This window comes from Echinops telfairi, unplaced genomic scaffold (assembly GCF_000313985.2).
Source record: "Echinops telfairi isolate 266 unplaced genomic scaffold, ASM31398v2 ScPeMD7_7468;HRSCAF=8506_0, whole genome shotgun sequence".
NCBI classification, from domain to species: Eukaryota; Metazoa; Chordata; class Mammalia; order Afrosoricida; family Tenrecidae; genus Echinops; species Echinops telfairi.
The window spans coordinates 49,897,927-49,915,710 of NW_022111369.1; the positions used below are offsets into that span (position 1 = coordinate 49,897,927).

Consider the following 17,784-nt stretch of genomic DNA (forward strand, 5'->3'; position numbering starts at 1 on the left):
AAGGTATAGGGGAGATATTCTCCGGCTGGTTTGGAGGGGTTTTCTAAGGTATAGGGGAGATATTCTCCTGCTGGTTTGGAGGGATTTTCTAAGGTGTAGGGGAGATATTCTCCGGCTGGTTTGGAGGGATTTTCTAAGGTATAGGGAAGATAATCTTTTGGCTGGTTTGAGGCATATCGTTGGCTTTCATAGTGTCTAAGAGTTGGGCTACCTTTAAAGCTAGACTCTTCCTCACCCCATCTCCCTGGTCGGGGGAAAGGTTCATCTCCAGTTGGATCAATTGGGTCCTCTTCATTATAAGGGACTATCTCTTTCCGATCTGGAGTATTCATGCGGTACAGTCGGTTTTCTGGTTGCCCCCTGGTATTTGGAGGATCACCTCTCTCCTCCCAAGTGTTGCTCCTGAGGTAGGGTGAGTTTTCCCTGGGGTGGTAGGGGTTATATTCAGAGTAGAAAACACTTCCTCTAGAGCCCTGGGAAGGAAGAGGCAAGGGTCCTTCCTGCCTTCCCAGAGCCTCCTGCAGAGTGGGAGAGAGTTCTCCATGGGTCCAGTGGTTTCTTCCTGGAGGAAAACGTCCCCCTGCAGGGAAAGGGATTTCCTCAGGGTATATGGGATTGTATGCACTGGGCTTTAATTCTGGTTGATTAGTCTCTGATTCATATGGGCTTTTTCTTGGTTCTAAAACAATTCCTTTGGGCAACTGCTGGTTTGGGGCTTGGCCATCAGCATTTTGGACTCTGCTGGAGTCTCCTCTTGGGTAATAGACGTTTTCATGTTGATCAATGGAATTAAAGCTTGGGACTGGCCTGTTACCCTCAGAATGAGGCGGTTTATAACTTGGTTTATTAACCCCATCGTCTGGAGAGTTCTTCCAGGGGGCAGTTGGCTCCTTTGTAGGAACAACGATTCTTTCTTTTGGACCGAGAGGCGTTTCCCTCGGATTTTGGATTTTTTCGTTGCGGACAACAGTACCAGGTTTGGTTGCCAAAGTTTGGGCCACATTGCCTCCCATAGGCTGTTTATTTGGCCCTTGGGGTTTTCTTCGGAAATTTGCTGGATTCCTGGCAGGATTGGGAGCATTGCCTCTGGAAATCGAAGCGTACGCTTTGCGATAAGCTGGGTTTCCCGGCCAGGGCGCTTGTTTGCCTGCCCAAGCGAAGGTGTTGCGACGAGGACCCCTGGGCACCTGGTGAGTTCGGTAAAAAGGCCCATGCCCATAGGGCCTGTGCCCCGCGGCGGGCCCCGCGGGGCGCCACTGTCTTCCCGCAGGAACACCTCGGCCGCCTGGATTCCGATTGGGATAATTTCCATAAACGTTTGGCTGCCGCGGGCCCCAGGGCGTTCGGTTTCCCGGGCCCCCCTGATTGGAAGCATTCACTGCCGGGGGTGAACCGACCCCGTCTTGCGCCGTGGGGTTTGCGCCCGGGCCGTGTCCCGGGGTGGTGGTGTCGTTTCCCACCTGGCTCCCGCCGGCACTCGCCGCGTTCGATTGGGTGGCGTTCGTCTCGGGAATAGTGGTATTCGTGGTGGGATCAGCGGCCGGAGTCTCTTTTTTAGGGGGATCTTTTTCTTTCGGTTTTTCAAAATCTTGTTCAAACATCTCTTCTGAATAATAAGGAGGACGCCCCCCGAATCCGTGATAGCCAAAATATCCAAAGTAAGGATTCTGTCGGAAAGAAGAAGAAAACCAACGATTGCTCTTTGTGTTGCACGGTGTGTGTGGCCTTGGGAATTTCCATAATCCATATGGCATCTCAATTCCCAGAGGGCCTCCTTGGACGCCATTGCCTGTGCTTATTTGGTGCTGCCCTGCTTCCCATCACCCTTGACCCCTCTGGGTCTCTAACTTTCCCAGCACTTCTTTTCAGTCTCCTCTCCCTACAAAGGGGTGGCATCCTCCATCCTCCTCATCCACCCTCCTGCTCTGAGCCATCCGTGCAGGCTCGCGCCTCCAATGAGGGCACCCAGGGGTCCCCGACCCTCTCTCGGGAGTCCGAGGCAGCAAGGCCACCCTACTGATGATTTCAGAACGTCTCCGACCGAATGCACCCATAACGTCCTTCTCGACTATTCTGTGCCTAGACTGTTTGGACCCCTGTCTACCCAGTATCTTGTGTCCGATCTTTCTTTCACTTTTCCTAGATGACTCCTGACCAAATCCTGTAAATCTTAACACTTTCCTCTTTAGCAGTAGGACTCCTGAACTGTTGCCATGGTGTTCTTCTTGGGTGGGTTCTATTTAGTCTTGTTTCCCCCCCTTAATCCTGCCTCCACAATGACCTTAGAATACTGGGGCTTCAGTGTGGATGGGTGGGAATTCTGTCACTTTTCCCTTCACTTAGTATTTAAGTTGCTCTTACCTTATAGGACAATCTAAAAACCCTTAGAATAATAGACACGTCCGTATAGCATGACTCTAAAATCTAGACCAGTGGTTCTCAACCTGTGGGTCGCCACCCCTTTCACAGGGGTTGCCCGATTCATAACAGTAGCAAAATGACAGTGATGAAGTAGCAACGAAAATAATTTTATGGTTGGGGGTCACCACAACATGAGGAACTGTGTTAAAGGTCGCGGCCTGAGGAAGGCTGAGAACCACTGCTCTAGACAGACTGGGTTAAACATTCTTGGTCCACTACTAGTAGTAGTACGACTCTGGGCTAAACTCAGTTTATTCATTTGTAAAATGGAGATAATAAAATTATGGCTGCTTCATGGTTGTCGTGAGGGTCAAATGTGATAGCATGTAAACATTAGTGTCTGATACTTAGTAAGTGGCCCATAAATGTTATATATTAGACAATTATCGTCATCACCATATGGCCCAGGATCCCTATATCGGACCTCCTTTCCTCTCTCCGGCACTTAGGCAGAAGCATCTTCTGGTTTTCCGAGTACTCTGTGCTTCAATGACTTTGCAATGACTTCTTCATGCAGAATCTTGACCCCCATCTGCACATTTATGCTTTCTGGCCAACTTGACTTACACGTTAGGACTCAACTTGAATGCTACCTGCTTGGTGAAGCTTCCCGGACTTCCCTGGGTTGAATTGGGCTGTTCCCAGGAGTCCACACCTGGCCACTCTTCTGCTAGAACAATGATCCCACTGGGTTTCCCTGGCCTGTGGTCCCAGGAGCTCCCCTTTGATTGTGAAGTGTGTCAGTGACAACAGTATACTTCTCATCTTTGTCTAGTGCCTAATCAACGTTTGTTCAATAAATGTTTTGATTATCATGAGCGTAGTCAGTGGGGTTTACAAGACGTTTGTGAGGCATTTAGGCCTTTTGGCTTTTCTTTCAAAAATGTGGAGAAAGAGTATTTTTATTCCCAGATGGAGATTAGAGATTGGTGAGCATACAGCTCCATGATCATACAGGAATCTGGCAGCGCCCCAGGAGGGGGCTACAGACTGTGCTGCTTATGCCTGAGCCCTTCCACTCCATTCTGTCATGTTACCGCCGTGGAAATATCGCAGTGGCTAGGCTGATGACAAGGAGACTAATCATTCCTATTTGGGACTATTTCACAGGCCTTTTTAAAAAGCACACTATGTCACTACTAACATGACTGACAGGCTCATAATGGCCCTGTGGCACAGGGAACTGCCCCCGTGGGGTTCTACTCTTTATGGGAATGAAAGTCTCATCTTTTTCTCATAGAATGGCTGGGTTTTTTTGAACAACTGAGCTTGCGGTTAGCAGCCCAATGAGTAACCACTACTCCACCAGGGCTCCTAATCTTTAATGTCTTTATTTTAAGAACAAAAACTTCCAGAGTTATTGGATTTCCGTATTTTCACTGAGAACATATCACAGATTTAGGGCAAACAGGAACGCGTGGTGTTGTGTGGTAATCACAAAAATGACTTTTGGATGACATGGCTCTGGGAAAATGTAAAGGTCGACCACTCTGGCTCTTCTAGTGTTGTGTAGTAAAAGAGTCACTGCATAGGAGTTAGAAGGCAAGTTTCACCTACCACATGAACGAAGCCACTCACTTAGCACGTGAACTTGTCTAATGGGTATTATTAAATTACCTTCCAAGGATAACAGCCTAACATACTCTGACTTCCTCCTCTGTTTACTGTTTCCTCCCTGTCTAGAGTCCAGCTTCAACCTGAAGAAAATCTTACTAGCCTTCTTTGAGGGAAGAGATTCCCATCAGGTTGAACAAACTTTCAATACATGCAGAGGAGAAATAATACATCACACTTTAAGTCTTTGGTTTGATTTGTTGTATAACTTTAAAAAAAAATCCTGAGTACTTGAGCTACAGATTTATATGCTAAGTTTTAACTTTATTAGTAGATGAAGATGAAAAAACCCAGAGATTATTTATACTCACCCCTCCTTCTTCATTGCTGATTGGTGGGCGTCCATAACCTGGTGGTACCCTCTGAAAGATGAAAAAAACAAATGAACACACACACACACACACACACACACACACACACACACACACACACAATCAAGCAACAAAACCCCAAACCAATAAATACAGGAACAAAACATTTTCTATTCTGCTATACCCCTGGAAGGGTCTTAAAATAGCCAAAATCAGGGTTTGGATGGTAACTTTTAGCTCCCCTCATTCTAGCTATTAAGAGCTCTCACATCATCCATCAAGGAATACTGGTAAATACAAAGGCCTTAGCTGCCTCCTAGATAGTCTTATTCAAAAGACCTTGCATGGTGGCATCTTTTAAAAATTGCCCACCCAGCCTGCAAAACACACACACCCATACAAACTCAGCATATGCAGGCAAGGCTTGCATGTCATGGGAATTCAAACATTCATGTTAGTAATGGAAATTAAATCATTATCTTATTTTCAGAATATGTATTTTATACTATAAACTGACAATTCTTCAATCCTCTTTTTTGATTATTGCTGAATTATTTTTTATTTGACGAAGGTTAATTTTCCTAATCAAACTTGGAGGCTGAGTTTCCGCTCATCGATTGCTACAAAGTGGAAGTTCTTAGCAAAGCTCTCACAGCTGCTCAGCACGTTCGATGCAGACGGGATTAATAGCTCCTCTGCCTGAGAATCTCATTTCTATGTTTTGAACACTTTTACCTGGTAGGTTCTACCTTAGTTTCTTTCATTCAATATATCCAGGAAAAAGAAGTCCTCTTTTAAAGAAAAAGAAGTTCAGATGCTCTTACACCTTGAAATGAATGATTTCTTGTTAACAAGAAGCCTTCTTGTGATAGACCAGGAAAACTAATGTCATTGCTAAGTAAAGAGCCTTCAAATATATTTTAATGTTGGTTCTTATTTTTTAACAGCAGTGGTCATTAAGTATTTCTTTAACTCAAACAGTTTATTTTGCTATTTATATTTTAAGTGTCTATGATGCGATCTCTATATTACTTTTTAATGTTTTAAAGGGAGAATTCTTATAAATATTATTTTTTCAAGTTTATTTGTAACAATCTATTGTGGCTAAAAATAGTAACATATAACAAGAAGATCTTAAATTTTAAAAATGTTTATTTTGTTTGTTTTTGAAAAGATCTTAATCTAAGTGTAACTTGCCTTAAATTTGAAAACTTCATTTTTTTCCAGTTTCCCATTACGCTAAAGGAGAATACTCTGTTTTCTAATCTCTCAGAGAAGTGGAAAATAATAACAAGGTATTAAACACAAGTCTTTAAAGCTAAAAAACTAAGTTATTAGTAATGGTTTGGTTGTTTATACTATGTTCATGTCATCAATCTGCTTGAGTGAAAAACTTATCTTAAACAAATTTCTTCATTTTTTTCAACATGAACTCCAATGTGAAGCGTTTGTTTCTTACCCGCTCCTGGTTGGCACAGGGGATTCCACTAGAGTGATGTGCTCATAATAATTTGAGATATAATATTTTTTCACTTCTGATAGAAAGAAAAACTTCTCACCTGTGGGATTTGCCATGGTGGTTGTTGGTAGGGAAATAGCCCATTGTTAAATGGTGGGAATGCCTAGAGAGAAGACACACAAAGTGATTAGAAAAATAAATTTAAATATGAAATGAACCAACTAGACATAATTATTAGAAACCTAGGAGTCTGCATATCCTTTCCATTAAAGTGATTTTTCTCTAGAGCAGAGACAATAGTACTAATATTATTGAGTGCTTAGTACTGAGCACTGTACCCATCATTTTATGTTGGTAAAATCACATAATATTCACATGACTCTAGAAGGAAAATGCTTATTTGTTTAAAACTATGGAGTCCAGGGGAGCTAAGTAAGCCACTTGTCCCAAATCTATAGCTGGTAAATAAGCCAGAATTAAAATCCAGGAGTGGCTTTTAATTTAAGTTTCTATTTCCTACATCTGTAGTAGTTTGGAAATAAATGTTAGCAAACTGAAAGCCGGTATCTTATAATGCCACAATGTGTGAGATCTTGATAAGTAATTTGTGCTTCTCCTTGTTTTCATTCAGCGCTATACTTGTATCACCCTGAAGTATCTTCCAATATTAATAGGTCTGGAAGGGACTTAAAGATTATTTACTATTCATAGAATCTAGAACAATAACTGGCTTGCTCAAAGTGCTAGAATTAGATTATGAATCTATTTCCCAACTTTCAGACTATTTCTCCTGTTACCGTATCCCATTGTCTCTTCTCTGTCTTTCAGCAGGAGGACAGTTCTGTGTTGTGCATCGGTTCATCACAATGGGAGTCAGAATTGACTGGATAGTAATTGGGACTAGTCTTTAAGGTAATAGCATTTGGGGAGTTTTGAGCCAGATTGAGTGGCATGGGCTCAGCAGCAGTTTTGGAAGTTGGCTACAGCTTTATCTGGAAAGAAAGTGTCAAAACTAAAGCTAGTATTGTGTACACGGAACACCCAAAACAAACCCATTGCCCTTGAATTATTTCCAGCACATAACAAACCCATCTCTTACAAGTAGAACTGCTTCATAGGGTTTTCTTGGCTCTCATCTTCATGGGAACAATTCATAAGGTCTTCGTTTTATGGAGCTGTTGGGTGGAGTGGAACTGTGAGCAACCGGTCACAGCCACTCGCAGTCCCCCGTTCCTCTAGCACCCATTGCCCTGGAGTTGACTCTTCATGGGGACTTGACAGAACAGAGTGAAACTGCTCCATGGGGTTTCCGAGGTTGTATTCTCTAGGGAGGAGCCCAGTGGTGCAGCCATGAAAGGTTCTGCTACTAACAGAACAGCCTAGGAGACCCCGGGGAATAACTCTGCCCTGTCTACAGGTTGCTATGAGTTAGAATCAACCCGATGGCAATGGACTTGATTTTCATGGAAGACAGGACATCGGGTGCTCTTGCTCTGCCCACATTTGGTTAGCTGCAGAGGAATAACCACTGCCTCACCTCCTATAGAGCAGCCCTCATCTTGAGGAGCAAACGGGCCAAGTATATGGATAGTAATGTCATGGCCCTCCCACGTCCTGGGAGGCACTTTGATTATTCAGACCCGGAACTTTGCTGGACAAACCTCACCTGAGGGGTGGGAGCTTCCTCTGTGGGCTGAGGTGTGGCCTGTGGAGACTGCTTTAGAGGCCGCTTTGGGGGTGGCTTTTTTGGCTGAGGTTGGGTGGGTTTCTGGGTCTCCTGGGTTTGATCAGTCTTGCTCTGGCGTTTGGATCCTGAGGGAGATGAAGGTTTCCGTGGATGCCAGGGTGGTGGTGGCTGTGGCCACATGGGCATCTGGTACTGTGGGAAGAGCTGAGGGTTCTGTAGGCCATTTCCATACATGGGGCCAAGTTGTGACATCTAAAGGGGAAGCAAATGACAGAAATCACACCAAGGGCTGGGATTCCTGTTTTTTCCACATGTTAACCATTAAAACTTAGTCAAGGCGCTTGACAATCCTATGGAATTTGACTCAAAAAAAAAAGGAAGCTAGATAGTATTTAACTAGAATTTCATTTAAATCTTATCTCGCAGGAATACATTTTAGACCTTTAAAATACCTATTAAGCAAACTAACAAAAATTAGATGTTAATTTTTAGTTAAAAAATTTGATCAACAATTTTCTAAAGAGGACCTTATCTTAGTTAAGAGGAGTATAGGTCAGGCAGGGGTCCTCAAACTTTTTAAACAGGGGGCCAGTTCACTGTCCCTCAGACCCATTGGAGGGCCAGACTATAGTTTTAAAAAAAAACTATGAACAAATTCCTATGCACACTGCACATATCCTATTTTGAAGTAAAAGACAAAAGGGGGCAAAAACACCCGGCGGGCCGGATACATGTCCTTGGCAGGCCACATGTGGCCCATGGGCTGTAGTTTGAGGACCCCTGGGTCAGGGTATAGAAGGATTTGGCATTAAATTAAGAATCATGTTTTTTCTCATAAAACTAGGCTAGGAGAAGAAAGAGCAACAAGAAACAATAACCACAGAACAATAAAGGTAGTAAGACTGAAGAGAGAGCGGAGAGAAAGAGGGAGCAGGGAGGAGACAGGAGAGAGAAGAGTGAGAAAATATACATTGTCTGTGTAAATTCTGTCCTTGCATACAGGTGGTTCCTCATTGATTCAATTTTCAATATGAAGTAGAATGTGGCATCAGAGGAGACTTGTTAACAACCTGTGATAGGCAGATGACACAACCTTGCTGCTGAAAGAGAGGAGGACTTGAAGCACTTGCTGATGAAGATCAAGGATTGTAGCCTTCATACTGAAGGCTACATTGTAAAGAAGACCAAAATCCTCACACCTGAACCGATAGGTAACTTCATGATAAATGGAGAAAAGGTTGAAGTTGTCAAAGATTTTGTCTTGTTGGATTCACAATCAGTGCTCATGGAAGCAGCACTCAAGAGATCAAGTGACTCATTAAATTGGGTAGATTTGCTGCACAAGACCTCTTTCAAGTGCTGAAAAGCAAGAGCGTTCCTTTGAGGGCTAGGGGGCATCTCATCCAATAGCCTCCTATGTGTGTGAAAGCTGGCACTGAATAAGGAGGACGAAGAAGAAGTGGCGCATGTGGGGTGTGATGCTGGAGGAGAATACCGAAAGGACTATGGCTGCCAAAAGAACAAGCAGACCCGCCTCGGAAGAGCCACAGCCAGAATGCTCCTTAGAGGGAAGGAAGGTGAGGCTTGGTCTCACACACGTTGACGTGTTGTCAGGAGAGACCAGTCCCTGGAGAAGGACAGCATGCCTGGTCAAGTAGAGGGCCAGCAAAAAAGACACAATGCACTCAAGCTTACGAACAATTGTGAGGATGGTGCAGGACCGGCAGTGTTTGTTCTAGTGTACGTGGGCCACTAGGAGTCAGAACTGACTGAACAGCACTTAGAAACAACAACAATAACAACAACACAACTGAAGGGTGGGTAGGGAAGCAAAAGCAGTTACAATCTGAAAATGCTAATTTCTGAGTTGACCTCATAAACCAATCCCCATTCAGACAGGCCTTTCCTGGATTTAATCCGACTTCCTATTTGCTTTAACCAATCGTTCACTGTCACTGAATGATATACACACAATACAGAGGAGCTGTAATGCTGAAAGAAGAAAGTGGAGATTGTAAACTTTGCATTAAGATGCAGGACTTAATGATAATTAAATTTGTGAAAAACCTCAAGACAGAGACAAGATCACTAAAAACTGAGAATGGGGGTTGGAGCAATCAACTATTGCAAAAGAGAAAATAACACTGGTGAATTTAGATGAGGGCCTTAAAAGAATGATTTGAATGAAAAAGATTGCGAGAAAATTGATTCTCTCTCAAAATGACTCAATATCAAGTGTTACACAGACTATTAGAGTGCTATCATATACTTTCATTTAAAAAATGCCCAAATTATCTGACCAATATTGATTCAATATTATCTTGTTATGAGAATTAGCACATAGTGGAATTTATAATTTACAAATGGTTTAAATCAGACAGAATATCTTATTTCACAATGTTAGCATTACTTTTAAGATAATCCAAATATATTTTACCCCAATGTCACTAAACTATTTTTGTTTTTATATTTGTGAATAAACGTGTCTAAGCTTTTTCCAGAATTAATTTTCCTTGGATATAAGAAACACTTGTGTAATTAGTAAATTATTTTGGTTTTTATGAAAGTACAATAGTAATCAATAAAGAGAATTTTTGGTCTTCGGGAACAGGAAGGTGATCCCTTCACCCCTGAAATGCTTATAAGGATTATAGGCAGTCACTAGGTAATGAATATCTGATTTATGTACCACCTGTAGTTATGAACCAATCCTGTAAAGGCTATTATTAAAAAAAATCTGAGGTACACACAATGGTAATGACAGATGAGTACTACTTTGAAATGCATCAAACATTAGTATTCTATGTTATTAAGATAAATATGCGCTAGTGTATCTGGAACTGTTTAATATTATTATACATAGAATTGTACACTATATAGTAAGACAAGTATTTACTGAGATTGGATATGAACTGCTCCAAATTATATATGAATTTGATTTAGAGATAGATTAAGGAATAGAACTCATTTATAATCTGAGAACTGGCTGTATATTGTAATTAAACCATGTGGCTAGCCTTTGGTGTAGCTAAGATAACTCTTTAAAATGTAGCTAACCAGATACAAACAAGAGGTTATCAGGAATAATGTAAAGAGGGACTTACATGTGGAGAGTTCATGAAGTTGAACTGACCGTATCGCATCATCTGTGATTGAAGGAATCCATTAGGGGAACAAGAAATGAAACTTTTGTATTCAATCAACCCATAAATCATTAAAAAAAATTGGTCTTCTGATTTCAAAGTACAGTATTCATCCTTTTCCCCCTGGTTATACATGATTTTAAAATAATTATGCAATGAAAAGAAATAAACTCACGGAGAACTTTAATTTTAATTCAGGATTTTAGTTAGAAAAGAATCACTAAAAAATACTAGTGGATAAAAATCTGGTTGGCTTACAAGTTTTTGAACATTCTGATTCATTCCTCTGGAATTCAGGGTTTGAGAATTTGATAATTATATGAGGAGATACTTTTCCCTCAAGTGTGTATTGTATTTGGTCAATGATCCTGACACTGTACCAAAAAGAACTAGTTGACCTCCCACCATTTCAGGAGGTAGCCTCTGGGCCAGAACCAGGGGTGCTGAAGGAAGAGGTTCACACTGCATTAAAGCAATCGTCAAAACAAAGGCTCCACAGTCTCTGGGGAAGGGCGTCATGCTTGGTAAAGGGGAGGAACAGCGAAAAAGAGAACCTCCCTCAATGAGATGGGCTGATACAGGGGTTCAACAGTGGGCTCAGGCATAGGGATGATTGTCAGTGCCGTTCTTCCTTTTGTTGTGCAGAGGGTGGCGATGAGTCGGAACCAGCTTGATGGCCCCGAACAACAAAATGACCCTGGGCCAGGGACATGTAAAGGGTCTTTCTGCGGGCAAACACCTACCTCCTAAGCACTCTAATGGCCACCCTACTAGCTAGAACACAGTAAAGACTTTAACCCAAATCCACATTTACTTGAAAAAGAATCACTGAAGCCCACAGATAGAATGAGGTTGGGGGTAAATTACTGCCTTTATGAATAAATATTTTATGAATAAAAATGTTTTCTAATATTGTTTTTTATGAAATTGCAGGCTAGGACTCTGATATCCTCCCTAATGGGTTCTCCTTGTCCTCAGAAAATGTACTTTCAGAAGAGACTGAACACACATACCTCCTCACTTTTACTGCTAAATCTGGTCATCCGGGGCATTTGCATCTGGAAGGGAGAGAGTATCAGTATCAAAGGCAAAATACTTATTGAAAGGAGCTAACTTATTGTCCACAAATAAAAGGCCTAATTTTCCCCCTTAATACTCACTGGCATAGCAGTGGAGTTACCAAGCAGAGCTAGAAAGACCATGAGGATCTTCATTTGTCCAACGGATACCTGAAATAAAAAGCTGAGTTTTATTTGTGGACTGAAAGATAATTATATTTAGGAGACTCTACCCTTTCTACTTGTCTGTCAAGGAGCATCTAGAAATAAACAGTGGTGGGGCTTCTGCTGTCATTTCGGTTGCATCTTATTAAAACTATTTGGTAGTTGTTTAGTTATGACCAGGCCCTGTTCCAAACTGCCCAAGGAGAGCAGGTTTAAAGGAAAGAAGAGAGAGAGAGAGAGAGAGAGAGAGAGAGAGAGAGATTTCAATAATGCTTGTGAGGGAACATAGCACTGAACTGAGGACTTTAGCAATTAAGTTACCCCTCAACATAGGATCATTGATGGTTTAAAGTTCTAGTTGTTAGGTTGATTAAGAAAGCTGTAGTGGTATTCAATTGCACTCACAATACAGAAAATCTGTTTTTAATGAGGGCATCCTCTAAAATTAGAAGTTTGTACTCATTTCTAAGATCTACAGACAATATTTGAGTTTATAGAGGCTAATTAGATAAATGGAAATAGGCCCATTGACCCGTGACTCAGGACCAGGCAGTTTTAACTCTGTCTTACGTAAGGGCACCATGAATCTGAGCCATTCTGATGACAACTAGCAACAAAATCTCTTCGTCTAGCTCTTCTGTTGTTTCTGTTGTCCTCATTGCTATGATTATTTTACCATTTAAAACATCACTTTTGATCCGGGAGCAGGCAGGGGAATAGGAAGAACTAGGCAGAAATGTACATTTGGCGCTGCTCATTTCTTTTCTGGGGAGAGAGAGGACTTTGTATTCCTGTGAACTAAGAGCTGGAGTCTCAGACACTCATGGGGCAGCTCGACTCTGCCTCTCGGGTTGCTATGAGTTGGCATCGACTCAATGGCAGTGTCTTTGTAGAGTCTGAGAAACTTCCATTGGGCATACAGAGAACAAGTTGAAATGATAGACAGCCATATAGGACAATCTGGAGATCGCTTTTATGAATTTCATTTAACTCGCTCTAGTTGCTTACACACAAAAGACCTCTCGTGGCATGGTGGGTTATGAGTGTGGCTGCTTAGCTCAAGATCAGCAGTTGGTAACAACCAGCTGCACTGTGGGAGAAAGATGGGTCCTTCTACACCCGTAACAAGTTAAAGTCTTAGAAACCCACACAGGCAGTTCTACCCTGTCCTAGAGGGGCACTATGAGTTGGCATCGACGATGGCAGCGAGTTTGGTTTTGGATGTTTAAGGCTTTCGTTTCCATCTTTAAACAAGGCTTGCTTTGATGCAATTATTTGGTTCCTTATGAAAATGTTCCTATTTTTATATATGATGGAGGAAAGTGGAGGTTATATTCCAAAGGATTGATTTTCATGGCATAGGAGATCTGACTCAGTACTTAGCACAGGAACCCAGATATAAATTAAAAACCAAACCTGCTGCTGTCAAATGGATTCTGACTCATAATAATGACCCTGTACGACAGAGTAGATCTCCCACGGTGAGTTTCTGAGACTGTAAATGTACAGGGCTATAGGAAGCCTCATCTGTCTCCCCCATGCATTTGAACCACCCACCTTTCAATTAGCAGCTGAAAGCTAAATCATGGAACCACGAGGCCATCACTATCATATACACTCACTTCCACTGAGTTGACTCTGACCCATAGGGGCAGACATTCTCATTTTTCTCCCTCAGAGCAGCTGGTAGGTTTGAACTGCTGACTTGAGGTTAGCAGTCCAGCACATCCCACTATGCCACCAGAGCGCCTGTAATCGTTATAGACACCAGGGTTTGTGCATTTCTTTGGTGTCTTCTTCCCTTTTTCTCAGTGTGAAATACAGCTAGTAGTGACATAAGCACTTTTCACCCTCTGCTTGTTTCCCAAGGGAGTAGATAATGAAAAGACACTCTAGTATTTTTATAATCAACTTTTTTTTTCTAATTTGCTTTCTGAATAACATAAATAAATACAATCAATTATCATAGCGATATCAGAGAAATTGCGAGTAATAGGTAAATATAGTAGTATGTACTAATGTCGTTCCCACTTACTAACGATGTTCAGAATCTTAATATTCTAGAGAGGACTAAAAATAATAACAACTAAAATTAGTGTTCTTAGTATAGGCTTATCATAACACAAGAAAGAGAATACTGGTGAGACTTTCCTTTAACTTTCCATTCTATGATTACGGTCCAGGTTTTGGGGCATTTAATTCCTCTTTGGCTGAATCAGCCAAAGCAGGACTCTCTATAGCAGGAATATCATCGGCTATCTGGATAATGTTTCTGTTATAGTACCCACTCATATAGGAATATGTGGTCTTTTATTTTGCACATATAAAATGTCAATCATTTTCTGTTTTGTAAAATTAATATAGATCCTGTTGGTGACTTCTGAAGTCAAATGATTAGAGGGAAGTTCTGAATGATACTTTTTGGATGATTGTGGATTATAACGACTGTACCTATTCTTACTTCCATTCCTTCTGTGACCGTTGATGTTCTCTGATCCTTCTGCCATATTTAAATCGTGTATTTTCCCTCTCAAGTGTACTTCTGATAAGTATAGTAGCTCAATAAGTGGCCCTTATGCACTGAGAAAAAGTAAATGAAATACTCACCAGGCGATCTAGCTTAGGGAAAGAGGTTCCATGCCTGCACTGGAGTAGCACCATTTTTCATAAGCCTTTAACAAATAAATAGATTTAGCAATATAAATGCAAATGTAGAAATCAAACAAATAAATAAAACGAATAGCAAAAAGTTTCAGCTCTAAGGAAGCATATGTCTTGTTATTTTAAGTTGAATCTTTTGTTGCTTTCAGAGTTGGGTGAAAACCAAATTAGGGTGAAAATGAGAAGCAGGAATGACACTGTGAGATCTTTCGAGTACAATGTTGCTTGGACATGACCGCTCTCTGGGGAAATGTACAAAGCATAACATGCAGTGCGTTTTCTGGGGGTTGTACGAAAACATACAGGAAAGACATAAACTAATGATTACCAAATTTTATAAGAAAATGCGTGAAAATAATACACAATCAATATCAAGGCATGCGGCAAGGAAATACAGCATCTATGAAGTTAGTTATTTGGAACCTTATTAATTAGTGTTGATGATCTCTAATACTCACCCAGTGCCAGTTAGAAGTGGCACAATGTATAAAATAACTTGTCCTGGAACTGTGTTAGCCAACCTTTAAAATATAACCCTAATGGTCTAGAGTGGAGATGACTACGGACTTCTGAAACCAGAGCGAGCTTGAGGAGCAAGACACATATCTTAAAAATAAAACAAAATTCTTCATGCGGGTGTCATGGTCACGTCTGAAAAAGCTGGAAATGAAAGAATTCTTCCTTGTCAGAGAGGTTACGGTAGCAAGGTCACATTTAAGCACTGTGGTAGACCTGCACAACCAATCAGCTTTGAGGAAAACGGTTTTGCCGTCACAAGAATTTAAGGAAAAAAACCCACACACCCCATGTAAAATTTATAATGTGTTATTATAGGAGCTGTCAAATCTAGTCTCTTATTATGTATAATAACAGTTTGGGAAAATGAGCTTACAGCAGTAAGATTTAGAACATGCTTTGCCTGGTAAATTTGGGGCATCTGAAGTATAGAAACTCTGTTAACACCAAGATATTTAGGAGACGAAGGGGAATATTGACAATATACTTTTGTCATAAATCTTTTATGATCAACAAGGACTAGGTCAAATAACATTTTATATTTGATATATTTAGTTAATAAATAATTAAAATAGAGTGGAATATTATAACCATGGGCAATTCAGTGATTTGATTTGTATTACATAAGACCAGTCAAACAATATACATAATTATATTTAAAATTAAATATAATCTTAAAAGTTAATATAGTTTTATAAGAATTGGATAAAAGGGCAAACAAACCGTCAGCTATACATGACAATATAACCTTGTGAAAATAAGTTGAGAAATTCACTGAAGGGGTGGTTATGGATTTCTTTTCTGAAATATGACTTTACAGCATAGAGGGTTTTATTTCTAAATGAGTGGGGAAATTAGACTTTCATTGACAAGAGTGAGCTTTGCTCACTTGGATTCTCTTGTTCTCCTTGGGCTCCACGAGAGAAAACATTTACAGCGGCAGTGTTTGCTTCTTCTGATGTTGGCTTCATTTTAAAGTTAAGAGTGCTTGAATTTGATGTGAAAATGTGGTTCCTATTTGATGTGACTGTTTACATCAGGTCATGGAGCTGGGAAGAAAGGGAAAGGTCACGGATCCTTGGAGGATAAGGGTTCTCTTTCAAGAAAAAAAAAGTCACTTAAAGCACAGCTCAGCAGTAAGCAAGCATGAAATCTATAATGGCTGTTGTGGTTATGGGCTGTGCTACAAGGTCAGCAGTTCGAAGCCATCATTTTCTTCATGGAATAAAAATGAGGCTTCCAACTCTCTTAAAGGGTTACAGTCTCAGAAACCCACAGGGGCAATTCTACTTTGTCCTTTATGGTAGAATTGACTAGATGACAGTGAACTTGGTTCTTGGAATATTACTATTAAATCTTGCTCAATAGCTGCTTTATTACTAAACACTGACACATTTTCTGAAGATTTCTGAGGACTGTATCACGTAATTGTTATCATTCATTAAAAAAAACAAAACACAAGAAACATAGAAAAAAAAAAGATGCCAGCGATGTAACCAAATTTCTTTGTAAATAGAGTATGGAGTATGGAGAAAAATCCCCAGATTTTATTCAGCTCAAATCCAGCTTCTGGTCTACCAATACCAGGGAGGAACTGTTGCTGATGGCTATGTATTGGACCACCCTCGGACATAGACTGACTTGCTTATGCTTCGCGAAATTGGGTCTCTGCAATACCTTTTCAAGTTTAAAGAGGACGCAGAAACAAATGACCTCAGCAAACCATCTTGTTCTCTCTCTTCTCTCTTCTCCTTAAGGAGGAAATGTAACAGTGCTTAAAAACACAGGTCCCGGGGTCCAAACTACTGAGTCATGCATAGGATGTGGTTAGAAGCAGTCCTGGATTCATAGCAGTGTCTTATATGTTTTCCCACTTACTATGCTATATAAGCTTGCTGGAATGTCACCTCATCATAGAACAATTTTTTTTTGTTAATTTACCACTTACTCTGCATTGGACACTGCTTGAACACTTGGATCAATTAATTTATTTATTTCCTTGGATCGATTAATTTATTCCTCATCAAAACCCTATGTTGAAAAGTCATGGAGGCCACACCCAGCCTCCTCCAGTTCCCAAGACTGATTGTCATAAGGCAGGCCTCCTTCACGCTCTATCCTTCATAACCCCATGCTGACCCCAACTGTCCCTTGCAGGACATTCTACTTCTGTGGCTGGGTTTGGTAGGTCCTTGCAATGGCTTCAGAAAACTCAGAGATGGTGATCATGATTATGGGGTTTATTAATAAGGTTAGCAGGTTATAATTGCGGTGAGAAATGCTTGGGATAAGGTTGTTCAGTTAGGATAGTTTCTTTTCCATTATGCCTATCGAGTGGCCTTTCTCTGTCCCTCAACCTTTTGGCCTCCTCAGGCAGTGTTCCAAAGCTCTATTAGGGCTGCCAGTACATGCTCAAAGGCATGCCACTCCTCTATAAGCCTCAACTTGAAGGCATTTAGTTCCTGCTCTGTGGATCAGAAAACCCAGCTCCCCCAATTAAGTGCTCAGAGACATCCCACTCTACAAGTCAGAGTGGTTTACAACTCTTGTCCCCAATCACTCAGGTTTACTTGGCTTGTATTCTGGGAAGTCCACCACTCTATCTCATGCTCTGCCTCCTGGCTCTGTGCTTGTTACCCCTATACCACTTCTCTGGTGTCCAAACTGTCTTTGGATCAAGGACATTCAGTGCACAGGTGTCTAGGGGTCCAAAGGATGTACTTCACTCCTGGCTTTTCTCACTTGCAGG

At 41.1% G+C, this 17,784-nt stretch overlaps 1 protein-coding gene across 1 annotated transcript in view; it reads right to left on the bottom strand.

The window, feature by feature from the left end:
• ENAM (enamelin) overlaps positions 1–14,519 on the bottom strand; it is a 16,232-nt gene extending 1,713 nt beyond the window's left edge. The window contains exons 1-8 of the mRNA XM_004703179.1: positions 14,466–14,519; positions 11,796–11,864; positions 11,649–11,693; positions 10,597–10,638; positions 7,472–7,744; positions 5,906–5,968; positions 4,347–4,397; positions 146–1,667 (exon numbers count right to left, since the gene is read on the bottom strand). Coding sequence (XP_004703236.1) covers positions 146–1,667; positions 4,347–4,397; positions 5,906–5,968; positions 7,472–7,744; positions 10,597–10,638; positions 11,649–11,693; positions 11,796–11,864; positions 14,466–14,519 — 2,119 coding nt within the window. The remainder of the gene's footprint in view (positions 1–145; positions 1,668–4,346; positions 4,398–5,905; positions 5,969–7,471; positions 7,745–10,596; positions 10,639–11,648; positions 11,694–11,795; positions 11,865–14,465) is intronic.
• Between the last annotated feature and the right edge of the window lie 3,265 nt (positions 14,520–17,784).